Source organism: Scatophagus argus, chromosome 24, assembly GCF_020382885.2.
Source record: "Scatophagus argus isolate fScaArg1 chromosome 24, fScaArg1.pri, whole genome shotgun sequence".
Lineage (NCBI taxonomy): Eukaryota > Metazoa > Chordata > Actinopteri > Scatophagidae > Scatophagus > Scatophagus argus.
In genome coordinates this window covers 6356549-6372493 of record NC_058516.1, presented here as the reverse complement: position 1 = coordinate 6372493, position 15945 = coordinate 6356549, and the positions used below count along the sequence as shown (strand labels likewise).

Below are 15945 nucleotides of genomic sequence, written 5' to 3'. Positions count from 1 at the left end.
GCAAGTGTTGCTGCTGGCGTCAAGTTCATTTTACTCTTTCTTTCTTCCTTGCTTACTCTGAACTTTGAACCCTGGCAAGTGATCTTTGTACATCACTACTACTATCATCTGCATATAGGGAGACTTTTAAGGCTTCCTGTCTGTTTTTCCTTGGGCAAACATGGTGTTAAGTGGCCTCATGTCTGATCTATCTGGCGTGTGAACTAAAGGAACATGTCATCCTAGACAGTGCAGCAGCTCTGATTGCCGTGGGACCCAGCTAATACGGCATGGGAATGATGGAAGCATGCTGCTCGCAAGTGCATCATTTTCTGGAGGGGCGTTTCCCTCTGGTTTCTCTGTCTCTCCCTCAGCAAGTGACCCATTTTACCTCTTCCGGACGTGGATCATATGAGGTTTTAGCTCTTCACCTGACATGCTTTTATTTGGAAGATTTTGGGAAAGTTTTACGATATTTGTAAGTTGGGTGACGAGATATTTGCAGTGAATGCAAAGTGGATAACACAGGCACAGATCAGGGGTGACTAATTGAGTTCAGGCACCACCTTGTCATTGTAGATTAAATATCCAGTGTAAGTTGGTGTGGAGTTTGTTTTTATTTTTTCAATTTTATTTGTAAGAAAGATAATAAATAACAATAACAATAAATCAACAGCAGCAAGTATAATCCAGTATGAACTGCCATGTGTTATCTGTTTTGCTACCCTGCAAAAATCAGCATCGATTTGAGTTTCAAAATTATCTCCTCGGAAAGAATTCTATAAAGAATCTTTCATCATTCCATTATTATTTCAGTATCACAGAAAACAAGTTCAGACAAGTATTTCATGTGTGTATGCATGGGCCATGAACCAGACAAATGAATTTTGTCAAGCTACAGCAAAATTCATTCCTTCGTTCCCTCTCTGTTTTGTCTTCCTCATTCTCCTCCATCTCATCTCTTCCTTCATTCTCAAGCTCGGAGTGTTGGATGCCAATCAAGTCCCAAAACCAAGTCAAAACCAAGCAATGAAATCAAAAGCAAAGATCATGTTAGATGAGTTTGTCTATCAATGGAAAAGGGTGGTGTTGCTCATTCCTAATGGTTTGTAACTGCAATACAGCCTGATGCTTGGAGATAAATTATGAAGGGAAGGAGGGGGGATAAGGGGAGAACTTAAAAGATTACAGCACCAAGTGTGCTGCTGTTTGGGGAAGGGGAGGTTTAAAGCAAAGAGGGTGGGGTCAGGGTGGGGAGGGGGACGGAGGGCAGACCAGGCAAAGAACGAAAATGGGCAATCCATTGAAGGTATGAGAAAAAATATGTTGTTTGTCTGTAAATGGCATAGGCAGTCCTCATGGTTAGTGCTATGGTACAATAAAATGGTCTTACAATTCTCCTCTCATTGAAAACCGTGAGAGCGTCTGTGACACAGCTGCAATAACAAACGGGGGGTTAAACAAAGTAAGTCAAACACACCAAAAGCCAGCATAAAAAAAAACCACAAGTCTGCTTTCACTGCAAGGCACCATGGGTGGAAGACGTTAGCCACAGAGAGTAATAATTCAGATTTTCCTGAAAGCATATTCCTTATTAGATACAATGCAAAAGAGTGGGATGCTGTTTTCATACTGGCAATAACACTTGACACTCATCTCACACAACACACACCAAATGTTCATTGCGTAACTCTAAACGCATAAAGTAATATCTACTGAGTCTAATTTGATCAAACTCTATCACACAGTGGGTAAGAAACATCCAAATATCGTACACCAACCCCTGGCTACAGGGTGTTAACATGGCCAGGGACACGAGCGTGCACCGCTTGATCCAGATACGGTGCATGTGGTGCCATAGCTCGAAATAGTCTCTTGAGTTGTTTTGAATCACAGGGAATTGGCACCACACCCACAGTGGCAGGTTGACATCACCAGGGAGCACAGTCCAAATGCTCTGTCGGTTAACAGCAAACATGGTATTTGCTCTGTTAGAACAGGCAATGAATTAGAAAAAGATTGCAAATTATGTACCGGTTGCAAAGTATCTGCTTTTGTTTAAACTGTAGAATATTTCATTTAGATTCTGACGTACGCTGATAATCCATTTTGGTACACTATTGCTCAGACACACAGAGCAGGCTTGCATCATCTCTTTGAATTTGCAGTTCGCTGTTTTCATTAATTTTGTTCTGTTACATGCACACACGTGTATGTTGATTCCCTTGGAGCTCTGAACATTGAATTAAGCAGCCTCTATAGCAGGTGTGTGGAACAGTGACACGCACTGACATGTACACTCTAATGAGTGAATGTGGAAAGTGAAGCTGTGACATAGGTCAAATGTAAATCTGAGTCACTATGTGTCATGGTTCTTTGTTCTGCTGCCAAGGGCTTTGGGACTGGGTCTATCTCCACAAGATTCCCACAGCATGATGAATGTACAAATGAGTCAGCAGGTACGTTATTTTCTGCTTCACTGTTCGAAAATCTTCTGAAAAGGCCGTCTCTGTGCAAATTTTGACATATTCACTCAACTTGGTCCTTAACTATTATGCATCGTCATCTTACACAAGGGCTGTGTAAATTCCCAGAAACTGACAGAGACGTCAGACATCTGATCAAAGACCTCCATCTTACCTCTTTGCTGCCCTCCACATCTGACGAGTCGCTGCTGAAATCTTCTGTGTTTAGGTTCTCAAAGTCCGACTCGCCCACAGCGATGGGCACTGTGACTGTCAGGCTGGGGTTATGAATAAATGACATGTAGTCGCATTCCTCCACTGGGTACTTCCCTGTAGTGTCCCCACCAACGACCCCGACTACCAGCCCTCCTCCGGGCCGTCCATTGCCCTCTGTCATGTATACCCCACAGGGATCTTTGGTGATCTCCACTGAAGTGTGGTTGGAGATGCAGTTGCCCTTGCCGTTGCTGTGCAGTTCATCCAGGGGCTTGCTCTCCTCAGCCAGGCCGGAGCCCTTCCCACCCCTGCTAAAGCAGAGGCTCTGGAGGAAATGCCGCACAGTGGTTTTGACAAATGCGATGCCCCGCTGGATCCGGCCCACTGCAATCTGCAGGTTGTTCATCTCACTGTCGTCGTCAGTTGCTGCCAGGTTATCAGCACTGAATGAGCTCAGTAGCAGAGCCAGGAACAGGTTTAGAACCTGGGAAGAAGCAAGGAGAATTGACCCCATTACTTGTAAAAAGATCATGTGTGTCTGACGACGGTCAAATCCTAAATCAATCATAGCAAACTATCATCCAGATTACAGGAAGAAAATGAAGACAAAAAACCCATACCACCAGGTTTCCAATGACCATGACCATCATGAAGACGATCAGACACATGCTCTGTCCAGCCACCTCCATGCAGTCCCACATGGTCTCGATCCACTCCCCGCACAGCACCCGGAACACGATGAGGAAGGAGTGGAAGAAATCGTGCATGTGCCAGCGAGGCAGCTGACAATCATCCGAAATCTTACACACACACTCCTTGTAGCTCTTGCCAAACAGCTGCATGCCCACCACAGCAAAGATGAAGACGATGATGGCCAGCACCAGAGTCAAGTTCCCCAGAGCACCCACTGAGTTACCGATGATCTTGATCAGCATGTTCAAAGTGGGCCACGACTTGGCCAGTTTGAAGACCCTCAGCTGTTTCCAAAGAAGATTGAAAGTGTGTGACTTTCTAGATTTCTTCTGAATGACATTCAATAGATTAATGAATATGCAAAAGAAACTGGATACTTGATATGTAATGTTGTTTATTAAAAATGCTATAGGGTTGATAAAATGTCTGATTTCAGCTGCTGCCCTATTGAAAGGCATACTTATCTTTCTTTTTATTTTATTTTCTCTTGTTTGCAAAGTGCTGATTTTTAGGCTTTGGAGCAGCTAGGTTTTCCCCCTGCATTCAGATTTTAGGGCAAATGCCTGCAAGCTCTCCATTTCTAAGGGACAGATATGATGAAGCTTATCTAACTCTTTGTCTGTATATGTGCAAACCTCAGTGTGTAAAAGATGACTAACTGTGGCCTCAAAGAAGCACAGAGACAGTCACAGAAAGCTAATCAGGTAAACAGAAAAAAACACACCTTGCCCCAACGGCCACAACAACTCTCACTGGGGCCTTTCATGCACTGCACAAAAGCTCTTGTTACATCATTACCTCGTTAATCACACAAGTGTTATTGAGAGAGCTGTTGGGGCCTGACCCTAGGAGTGCAGTACATCTTAACTTTTCCCATCTAAAGAGCAGACAAATCATGTAATTCAGTTTTTTTCTAAGAAGCTATTAGTCAGTGCTCTTACCAATCTAAAGGACCTGAGCACAGACAGGCCTTCTACGTTTGCCAAGCCGAGCTCCATCAGACTCAGGCTCACAATGATGCCGTCAAAGATGTTCCAACCCTCCTGGAAGTAGTAGTAAGGATCCAAGGCAATGATCTTTAAGCACATCTCTGCTGTGAAGATGCCCGTGAATACCTGAAGAGAGGTAAAATTCGACTTTTAAACCTGAATCTGCAACATGAGATATATATATGTATATATATATATATATATACATATGTATATATATATATATATATATACATATGTATATACATATGTATATGTTTTTTCCTGGTTTTGTGCAGTTAGATTTTGTAAGAACATAAGACAATACTTGCCAGGTTTCCAACTGAGAGGACGTTATCAAATTCTTTAGTCATAGGGTAATGCTCCATAGCCATGAAAAGGGTGTTGAGGACGATGCAAATTGTGATGGCCAAATCTACAAATGGGTCCATGACCACCATGTTGACTACCTCCTTGATTTTCAGCCACGCAGGGCAACAGTCCCAGATCAGACAGGTGTTGGCAAATCTATACCAGCAGGGGGGGCATTTCTGTCTCGACTCTTCAAGTTCTGGAACAATTACCACATTTCAGCATGCAGTTCAATTTATTTCTGCATGATTATTCTTTTATACTGCATATGTGATTTTCTCCAGAGCTCATAGCAAGAAGAAAACAACACAAGAAGGTCAGAAATATAAAACCCAACCTTTACCTTCCATGGTGTTGGTGAGGATACTGGCCACACTCATGGCTCTCTGCCTCCCTGCTGGTTCATCTAAATAATCCATGGACGGCTGGTGAAAACCTGATCGACGTTTTTTAAGCTCAGTATCTGTTGTTGTACCCTGGAAAAAACACAATACAACAAAATTACAGATTCATGCAAAGATATTTGAGGCAGATTGTGTGAAAAAGGCTCCAAAGGATGAGTCTGCTGATCTTCTACATTTTTGTTTCTGACAGTAAATCCCATGAAAAGACAAAAGCCAACAATTAATGAATCCTACTAACAAATATTGTATGTGTGTATGCTTCCTCTGGCCCACATAGCTCCACTGAATGAATGTCATTAGTTTTGCAGATATTTGACAATAATAACATTAAAGAATATCGTTAACCTTATCTTTTAAACCTCCATCATTATCTACAGTTACAGACTTTGATTTGAAACATGCACAAAAGCAAGAATTCGCTTGGGGGAAAATATCTTTGAAAATGGATAATATAAAGGGATGGGAATAACTGAAATGCCAGGATATAAACTTGAAGGGCAATAAGGGGAAAAATAAAATCACAAAACAAGCAGTTAAGTCACCTCAGGCAGCAGGAGACCTACAGGGGAGGTTGTTACTGAAGTTCCACCGACCAGCGACACCACACCATTGCAGTCTACGGAGCAATGCATCTTGCCGTTAGCAGGGAGCACGATCCTTGGTGCCCCGAGGCTGGTCTGGCTGACGGCGCTGCAGCGGCGCTCGAAGCGGCGCGGCAGGAACAGGGAGCCCCGACGGCTCTCGCTCTCCTCGAAGGTGCTGTGCTCGTCGTCAGCGAAGTCGTTCTCGGAGCCCATGTCGCGCGCACGCCCGCGAAAGCTGAACAGGCTGGCACGGCTGTTCCTCCGAGGTGAGAAGAGGGATCCACGGATGCTGAGGAGAGACTGACAGAGAGAAAGAAAGAGAAAGAGACAGAGAGAGGGAGGCAGGGAGAAAAAACAGAATGTGGGGTTAGAGGGTGGAAGGAGGCCGAGTCCAGCAATACTGAAAGACTGGGAGGACAGAGAACAGAGACCAGAACGCCTTATTTGATGCTGGGTGCTCCTGTGAAATGAGGTGGTGACTGCAATGTTGTTCAGTGTGGAAGGAAGAAATAAGACAGAAACAGAGTAACGAATCGGGTGATGAAAAACAGGATGTACCTTGATTTGTACCTTTAACTGTGCCATTTTTTTGGAATTATTCAGAGTGCCATTCACCTTCTCATCTAATTCCTTTTGAACAAATACACATACTGCAACAGGTGCCAATGAAATACAATTTCTTTACTAGTTTTATATATTTTTTGCAGATTAATCACTAGCATGATGTGATATGATGTTAAAGACTGAAAGTCTAATTTAACCCCCAAAATGCTCCAATTATCATCTTACAATCAATGGCAAATCTGATTTGTCAGGGAAGTCTTCACCTGGTTGGGTGAGGAGCATCTTTTCTCATACGAAAGCCTGTTTGCATCAATGGAGAAGCGGAAGCTGGATCTCTTGATGCTGTCTTCAGACTCAGACTTGTGGAACTTGTCTCGGGCCCCTCTCTCCTCCTCCTCCTCCCTCTGCTTCCTCTTCTTCCGCCTGTTGCGTCGCTCCTTGGCACTTTTTGAGCTCAGCTTAGACGTCCCTGAGGAGGACTCGGAGGTGGGGCCCCCTCTCCCGCTGTACTCTCCGCTTTCTGTGGCTGCTGCCGCGGCAACCTGCCAGCCAATCAGAGCACAAACACAGTTGTCATGGCGACTCCGTGCCTGTCTCAAAGGCTATCGCAGACTGGAGTGGAGGAGAAAGCCTGGCAGCTGAGAGCAGCAGCAGTATGAAGAGCCAAATAAGCCTCAGACACCTTCTAAAAATGGACGCCTGAATGTTTTCATGCAAAACAAAACATTCCCCAAGCAAAGCAATGCACAGAAAATACAAAAACAGAAGCAAATGATTTAGTCACATGAACAGACATACTGTTTATCTACGTGTTATCTCTATTAAATACTTTTGGGAAGCTAAGTTGGTTGATGTGGATAAACAGTAGTTCTTTTTAAGAATAAGAGTTTTTGTATACTCCAAAATACTATATTCTGTTTTGCCAGTAATTACGCTATCAAAGAATGCATTATATCACTTAGATTTTAGGAGAGAAATGTCCCTGTGTCCCATAAAACATACAGCACTATGAGAATTTAAGAGTCTGTCATGGCAACTGACAGAACATCTCAATGTGCACAGGCCTGATAAGACGGTCCTGAGCTGGACAAAATAGACACTGAAGGATCAGGAAGAGGTGGAAACATAAAGCAATGCAGCAGTATAGAAGACAAGCTATGCAGCCCACACCTGAAGAGGATGAGATATGGTATTGTCATATGGTATTGTACAATATGAAACACAGAAAGTTAAAGTTCTGAATTATCTTACACTATAAAACATACTGTAAGTCTGAAGTAAATTTACTATTTGGATGTTTGTTTTTCTCCTAAACTTAGATATCTGGATGTATAATTCTGGGGTTGGGCTGGGTTCAGCTACTGCACAAGTCGTCCCGGCAACTGGATAAGCAGGCTCAGGTATTGAAAATCACTGCTGTCTTTCACCAGTCTATGACATGCAATGTCGTGCAGCAGGACAGAAATAGAGAGGCTTTGTCGTTACACTTCAAAATGACTGGTTGGCTGCCCAGGAACACAAGGTATGGTTCTCCATCCCGGAAAGAGCCTTTTATACAGATGACATATTATTGAACCAGCAGTTAGAGCTACAATAAATATATTTCCATTATTTAGCATTTAACATCAATGTCAGTCTGCTAATTTTTCTTTCTGAAGGTCAACCAAGGGCTCCTTCAAAGTGCTGTTTAAATCATCACTTTTTCAATGGTGTTCTCAATTGGCCCTCTCTTCCAGCAACTTATTTTCAAATTAAATATCTGAGATAATCACTAACAAAATGGAAATATTTCATCAGATATGGACAGGTAGCTTGTATCTCAGGCTCTCAACTTGAATTTGAACAGAAAAATATGAATGTTCTGCCTGTGCTTCCTCCTGCTGTCTCTTCAGCTGCTCCAGCATGGCCTGGAACTCCTCCTCTTTCTGCTGAGCCTCCTCGATGGTCGCCTGGTTCTGCTCATCATAAGCCATGGCCACGACGGCCAAGATCAGGTTGACCAGGTAAAAGGAGCCCAGGAAGATCACCAGCACGAAGAAGATCATGTAGGGCTTTCCTGCTGCACGCAAGGTCTGATGGATTCAAGACAAACCAGAGAGGAGAAGAGGCTGTTGTTACGAATTTATGAGAAAATCAAGCTTTTTATGAGCGAAAAAAAAAGGATGTCATGATGAATTTTTGTCCTTTGTTTTCTTTGTAGTGGAAGTAACAATATATAGTGTTCAGTTGTGGTCATCCCATTGTTTAATGACTTTGCAAATGTCAAGTTGCTGCATTGTATTGCCGCAGTAGAAAACAAAAGACAAAAACCCCTTACATAACAAGCCTGGTCTATAATTACAGAATGACACACCCTTCTGAAAAACTAACTGGATTTGTTAGCTCATATATTAACTGATGGTTAATGGTTGGACTCTAAAATGCAATGAACTTATTTAGTGTTTAATGCTTCTTGTTTCTGCATCTTTACCACTACGGACATATCTGGTGTCATATTAAGTTCACCTTTATCAACCCTTACAGGCTGTAAATACATCAACTATATCCACAAAATACAAGCAAATTCTGTTCTCCATAAAGATCATAAATGTGTCACAGCAATCCTACAGAGCTCCACCAACCTGCTGGTAGAGGTTTTCCCAGTAGTCCTGGGTCATGAGTCGGAACAGAGAGAGGAACGCCCAACTAAAGGTGTCGAAGCTGGTGTAGCCATAGTCTGGATTACGACCAGCTTTGATACATACATAGCCCTCTGGACAGAGCCTGTTAGGACAGGAAGGCACAGCATTTTAACACAATTCATGTTGGTGAATCAGTAGCCGTGCGGCACAAACATACATTGCTCAGCAGCACAATTTGTATAACGGAATTGACTAGCTTCCACAATAGAGAGAGTGCCCAAGAATGACCACAAACTAGGCACAAAGCCTGTGTGCCTTTATGGAGCGACTCTTGATTAAATGACTTATCAATATATATGAATAATATCAACTTAAATCAATAAACTTCCCTGAGCAACAAATGCCAAACATAAAGAGATTCAACATTTGACATAACACATTAAATGAAATGCACCCATAGTTAACCAGCGGTTTAGATTCCTGTGAAGCCTCAGCGTGGTGGCGAGTGTCGACACTAATTGTGTATGCTCAGCTTTGTGGTGCATCTAATTGGCCATATAAATAAAACATGTCAAGCCTTACCCAGCGCCACTGCCATTCCCACAGAGAAGAGCATCCCTACGGCCAGGGAGGTAATAGTAATTTCCTAGAGGAGAGGTGAGACAGAGGGACAGTCAGTCAGAGGCACATCACAGGGGTGAGGCAGCGGATATGAAGAAACGGAAAACATCGAGGAAAGAATAGGAAGACAATATGCACCCGGTGGGTTTCTCTTCGGTTTTTGTTTGTGGTGTAATCTTGTACAGTGTCAGGGAGACAGAAAGAAAGGTGGTGATTTGTTGTATCGTTTTAACACCCAACCACATTAGTCATCCGCTGGGTGACTTTCGAAGCAGTCACGGCCACTCGGTCCTCTTTTAACGCTTAGCTGTCACTAAATCACAATCATGTCAGAGTTTTTTTAGGCACAGACATAGTATTAAGTTGCCAGACTTTATAACATTTACGCAATTTTAATCAGCTCAATTTTCTTCTTCTCCTTTTTGCTCTGGCGTCAGCTTGTCATGTAGCTGGCTCATGTCTCCTCCATATCCTGCTGGCGGCCAGTGACTCACCCTGCTCTAGCACTTGAGGCTGCTCACGCCACACAGATGGGTTATGGGAGAATGATGGAGGGTAGCGAGGGGGTGAAAGTAGAGGGTTTTATTGTTGTGGCGATTATCTGCCACATTTGCCGCATTCTCCCACCAGCCCCTGTTAGAGAGCGCAGGCCCTGCTCCCAGCCATTGCTGTCACTCCTTATCATGGCAGCAGGCCAGTGTGCATGACCTCCCCCACACAACCATCACCACCACCACCACCCTGAACCGTCTCTGCATATGAAGCAGCCAGTATCTGACTCAGGCTGTCTGTGTTGGATACTAACTTGACCCCAGTTAACCCCTACACGCGCCTGGAAGATATGTAACTCTCACGCCGCCTCACTCGGCTTACTGTCATCGCTGATGTACTCCGTCCAGTTGAACAAGTTGTCCGTGGTGTTCAGCATGAATGTGGTGTTGATTTCCAGCAGGGTGTTGTCGATAGTGATGTTGCTGCTGTTGGTGGCGTTGCTGCTGACTGGCATACGCACACACTTCTGCCTCAGGTTGCCCATGAAGAGCTGCAGGCCGATGAGGGCAAAGACGCTGAGGCAGAACACAGTGAGGATCATGACGTCCGACAGCTTTTTCACAGACTGGATCAGTGCACCAACGATGGTCTTCAAGCCTAAACAAGAGAGAGGGCAAGGGGGGGGACATCGCAGAATGATTACTGCCTGCTAATTACAGCCACAAGCTTGTATAGAGAAGAAGCTGCTAATAAGAGCTTACAGTAGCAAGCAGCCAAGGGGATCTGCTGTGGAGGTTCCTGTATGAATGTTTTCTGTCATACAGGAAGCAGGCTGACACAAATCACTGCTAATTACTGATAAACCACTAGAGAAAGTTATGTTTCTCATGCCCATTATAGTGAAATGATATTGGTCTGCGAGAAAATAATCATTAATAAACAGTGTCTTTGCTTGTGTAATCGTTTTTCTATGTTTTCACAAGGTCTGTGGTGTCGTCTTCCGGCTTGAATGAAACAGTTTAACTGAGCTCGTTTTTAGTGCAGTTGCAAAGACCAGTTCACAATACCAAGCAACGTGCTCAAGGTCGACGAGGACGTATCCAAGCACACATGTTGTTTTTATCCATATTGGCACAGCGGTGTGCGCCACAGGCTTGAGTGAAGTGGTATATAGATTGGAGGGCGATTGTGGTGATTAGTCGTTATCCTCTCAATCAGACACATGACTGGTCTCATACCTTCCTCATGCAGCTGGTTGTGGAGTATGAGGAAACACAACCTGCACAACCTAATAAAGGAACAGTTTGACAATTATACTGTTATTTGCTGAGTTAGATGTGAAGATCGATAACAATTTTCTGTAAAAGCCAGTAGTTGTTTAGCGCAGCTTACTTGGCACTAAGACTGTAAGGAGGGAGAAACAGCTAGTGCAGCTCTGTCTGCAGTTTGAAGCTTATGAAAACATCTAATCAACATTAATTAGATTTTTTAAATCCATGCAAAAAACAGAATTAGTCAATTACTGAGCTTTAGAGGTGCGGGTTGGTGTATTTTTATCATTTGACAGAGCCAGGCTAGCGGTTTTTATCTGCCTCTAGTCTCTATGCTAAGCTAAGCTAATTGTCTGCTGGCTCTGGCTTCAAATTTAGCACGCAGACATGAGCATAATATCAATCTTCTCATCTATCTCTCAACAATAAAGCCAGTAAGCCTAATTCCCAAGATGTCGAAACATTCCTTTGATGGAAACCAGATATTTTCTCCACACTAAAGACCAAATTTTCACCAGAACACCACTCTCAGTCTTGTTGCACTGCTTCTCCCACCTTTGCACCATGTTTATTAGGCTCACTAAGTAACAGACAAAATGCATTTCAAGAGCAGCAAAATTCCAACATGTACTAGCGCTGATCCTGCTGGCCTTTGCACTGCTACGAAAACAGAGCCCAAAATGTTGAAACTGGGTTTAAATGTAACTGTGATGGCTAGAATAAGTAGTGCATGTTGTGGAATTAGTTGAGCCAGTAACAAGTCACTTCCTGGGTGGTTTACATATGAACCCTTTTTGTTAGTTTGTGGTGTGAATAGTGTTAGTGTTTGGAATGTCATTACCCAACCACCACTCAACATGTTGCAATTTCTCCAAAAACACACAACATTGAACAAGACATGCACAGGAAAACAAGGTAAGGAGGAACCCTACACACACAAGTGCTTGCCACCAGAAAATCGGCTTTTGCAATGTCTCATGCAAAAAGTAAAAAACAAATAGTGCACAAAATCTACTTGTAAGTCTCCCAAGGCAAGAATAGATTTCAACCAAAAGGAATTCTGCCTTAAAGGATGTATCTAAAAGCTAAGAATCGTGTCAATCTGTGCAGATTGGAGCCAGATTCCAGCTTTTATTAGCCTTGGGACGAAGGCAGCATGAGAGACGGCGACGGGCGTCATCAGGCTTAGCTACAGTGAGATGAGCTGAGAGGGGGCGGGGGTGGTTGGATGTTAGCGAAACGCCAGTTAGCCGTTAGCATTTCATTAACCCTATGGGCCTTGAAGGCACTCTCACCTGGGATGACTGATATAGTTTTCAGGGCTCGCAGAACCCTGAAGGTTCGCAGTGCTGAGACATTGCCCAGGTCCACAAACTCTGTGACATATCTGTAAGGGAAGGTAAGGGGAGGAGGAGGAGGAGGAGGAGGAGGAGGGATGGAAGGGGTAGGATTTGGGTAGAGGGGCATTTCGGAAAAGGTGCGGGACACACGCACATACGCGCGCGCGCACACACACACACACACACACACACACAAATCAGGCACCCACACACATGGCGTGACAAGACAAAAGGAGGGTCATGGGAGGGGGGGAGGGGAGAGGAGGGAACGGCAAACAGTCACACACAGAGGACAAATGGCAGGAGTGCTGGCAGCAGGCACAGGCAGCCTTACCTGGTATTACTGAGATAGTTTTCAAAGCTCGCAATACTCTGAACGTGCGCAGAGCTGAAACATTGCCTAGGTTTACAAACTCTGTTATATACCTGCAGGATCAAATGCACAGTTATTGCACAGCATTACACAAACCCATTACACGTGCACAAACATCTGAGAGATCTCATAACAGCATTATGAATTACAGGAATCTCTCAGACAAAATAAGATTACAGCCTTACTATATTAACATTCACTGTGTAACCTAATGCTGAAGGCTTTGTTTTATAGATTCTAGACAAGGAGGTGAAGTTATTGAAGCGTGGGACAAATATGGGCCAAGATACTCCATGCTTTGGGGGCTCACATCCATTATAACAGAGTAGAGCTGAGATTTATGATCATGCTTTCAAAATGCACACAGACAGGCTGCAGATTCCCCTCTTCGTTCTCCCTGCCCTTCTCACATTCACTGGGACTTAATAGGCTGCCGAGCTGATTAGCATTAAAAGCATTTGGCCTCTTAATGTACGCCAGATCATGTTAAGCTCATCTTAACTCTGCTTGTCAGAATACTTACGCCATGAGGATAACACTGAAATCCAGCCAGTTCCACGGGTCCCGCAGGAAAGTGAACTTCCCCACACAGAAGCCCCTCGCCAGGATCTTTATAAGGGACTCGAAGGTGTAAATCCCTGTGAATGTGTACCTGGAACAAAAAAAAAAAGGTGAAGAAGAGATGAAGTGTGGAGAGAAGCGGAAAAGACACACAGAGAGAAGTGATGATGATGATGATGTTGTTTCATGGCTCCAATTCTCAGAGGCAAGGTGACAGACACACCATATGTAGGGCAGCACTGGAAGTTTTTAGCCAAGCATTTCTTTATAGGATTCTTAATTATTAGATTATCTAAACAATTCACTGCAGCGTGTGCTCATCTTCTTGGATATACAGTGGATCTGTGGTCCAGTTTGCTTCAATGCATAGATTTTTAATGGATATAAGTGCATGTTTAAAACTAAAACTAAATTTCATCAGTCCTTTATGTCACCAAACAAACATGGACTCATCTGCAAAAGTCCACCTGTGAAAATTCACCAAAGGTGATGATTCAGCTCTCCTCCCTAAGGAATAAAATGCCATGTGCCTGTCATCCAGGGAGTAGTGAATGAGCAAACGAAGGAGTGATCTCAGACACAACCGGTGAGTTAGCTGTGGGCTAACACACTCACTCTGCACTAAGTCAAAATGAAGATCGTGCTTACTTCAGTGTGTGTAGCATGTCTTTGAGATCAGATTTGACTGAGTTTTGACTCTGAGAAGAAGAGGTGCCATTTTTGATGGAAACTGCAGTCAGATTTGAAGGGTAAATCAAAGTGTACGTCAGTGTTTTACAGACCAGAAAATGGGGACTTACTCTACATTCTTGGCCCATTCTGGGGGATTACTGAGGGTCATGAAAGCACAGTTGGTCAGGATGGTGAACATGATCAACATGCTGAACATCGTAGAGACAAAGTCAAGGGACACAATTAAGCATTTGGGGTTTTAGAATTAATCCCTGTTTTCAAGCATGCTACACATGATACACTAAAACCATAGCTGGCAGCAACAACAGTAAGTAACACGTAAGTATTAACAAAACTTTTCATTCATCCATAATCTAAAATGGTTTCAACTACTCAGCAGCAGTAAAGTCTGACGTGTGTCTACAAGTACATCAAAACCAATTATGATGTTTGTCATCATAATGAACACATTTAAACCCCCCTTTGTCTGACAAACCCTTTAATCCAAATCAAACATTGTCCACGGCAAACTCTGAAAGGATATGAGTGTACTAAAACTTTAATAGCTATCCTCCTAAGAGGGTTGAAGGGGTTTAAGATGTACAAGGCAGGAGTGGCGTTGAAACGGAAGATTGCCTTCCCGCGATTCAATACTATGAAGGTCTGAAAGAAAGAGAGAACAAAGTTAGTTCAAACCTGTATGATGCCTGTTCACTTTCTTAATTAAATGTGAGAGAAGCAGCACCCAGCAGAAAGGATTAATCAAATGAATGTTATTCCAATGAAGCTGGATGAGTCCACTTCAGGCAGGACATGTTGGCACAGCAGTTCAACTGGCACAGCTGCTAAGATTAGCATTTAGCACCTCTGTTGGCTCATGATTTAAAGGCTCTGACTTGGCTAAGCACCTTAGTGTTGAGTTGGGTTGTGCATGCTGAAATACTAAATGCTATTGCTGCTAATTGTTTGAATTTAGTGCAGAAAAGATTGGCCATTTTGCTAGAAAACTATTAAATCAGAACACACAATTAAGCTTTCAGTCCAGAACAGACAAGAACATGTCTTAAATGTATGCATTGACATGGTTTTAGTTCATATTTTCCCTCCATTGGATGGACTGACACACCTTCTGATTGCTGTAGTAGGGGTCGATGTCCTCCAGAGGGGTGGACACCAGGTGGGGAGGGATGTCCCCATAGATGAAGGGGAGAGATTTCCCCGCCTCGAGGTCACTGTTGGGCTTAGGCCCATTTTCATCATCGCTGTCGCTGCGGCGCTGCGCCCGTGGTCTCCGGGCCTCCTCCTCGGCGATGCGCCTCTCGATGGCGGCCAGCGACTCGGGGACGAAGGGGCGGAAGCTGTCAGGTCCGGGCGGTACAAGCAGCTGTGCCATCTTGTCATCCTGCTCCTTCAGAGGGCAGCGAGGGGCTCAGCTGGGGCAGGGAGCTGCAACAAGAAGGAAATAAGGGGGAAATGGGTCAGGAGTCATAGCAAGACTTCTGAAATTTAGTTGGTGCATTCATCTGCGGAGGTAATCTGCCTGGCTCACGGTGTAATTAAACCGGAACCGTTGCCATTGTGACTTTTACATAAAAGTGACTCAGGCGCTTACTGAGATGTGAGACCGTGATGTGAAACTGCCATCACATTTACATAAAGGGGCAAATGCATTAAAGTTGCCATAAATAAATATTACCTGAGATGCGTATATGACTTGTCTTTGACAATTACTATTTACTTTCTTTGTAA

General features: G+C 43.7%; 1 protein-coding gene across 9 annotated transcripts in view; it reads right to left on the bottom strand.

Moving 5' to 3' along the window:
• The window catches only part of scn1lab (sodium channel, voltage-gated, type I like, alpha b), a 29472-nt gene that overhangs the window by 8251 nt on the left and 5276 nt on the right, over nucleotides 1-15945 (bottom strand). For 4 of the 9 annotated variants that reach the window (XM_046382162.1, XM_046382167.1, XM_046382164.1 and 1 more), the window contains 16 exons: nucleotides 15323-15642; nucleotides 14741-14859; nucleotides 14325-14414; nucleotides 13487-13615; nucleotides 12546-12637; nucleotides 10361-10636; nucleotides 9449-9512; nucleotides 8867-9008; nucleotides 8111-8317; nucleotides 6509-6787; nucleotides 5640-5981; nucleotides 5037-5169; nucleotides 4654-4892; nucleotides 4295-4468; nucleotides 3281-3637; nucleotides 2620-3144 (listed from right to left, as the gene is read on the bottom strand). In XM_046382162.1, coding sequence (XP_046238118.1) covers nucleotides 2620-3144; nucleotides 3281-3637; nucleotides 4295-4468; nucleotides 4654-4892; nucleotides 5037-5169; nucleotides 5640-5981; nucleotides 6509-6787; nucleotides 8111-8317; nucleotides 8867-9008; nucleotides 9449-9512; nucleotides 10361-10636; nucleotides 12546-12637; nucleotides 13487-13615; nucleotides 14325-14414; nucleotides 14741-14859; nucleotides 15323-15589 — 3435 coding nt within the window. In that variant the 5' untranslated portion in view covers nucleotides 15590-15642. Of the gene's footprint in view, nucleotides 1-2619; nucleotides 3145-3280; nucleotides 3638-4294; nucleotides 4469-4653; nucleotides 4893-5036; nucleotides 5170-5639; nucleotides 5982-6508; nucleotides 6788-8110; nucleotides 8318-8866; nucleotides 9009-9448; nucleotides 9513-10360; nucleotides 10637-12545; nucleotides 12638-12924; nucleotides 13017-13486; nucleotides 13616-14324; nucleotides 14415-14740; nucleotides 14860-15322; nucleotides 15643-15945 lie in introns of those variants that run through there. The other 5 variants (XM_046382163.1, XM_046382168.1, XM_046382166.1 and 2 more) reach the window with 4 other exon arrangements.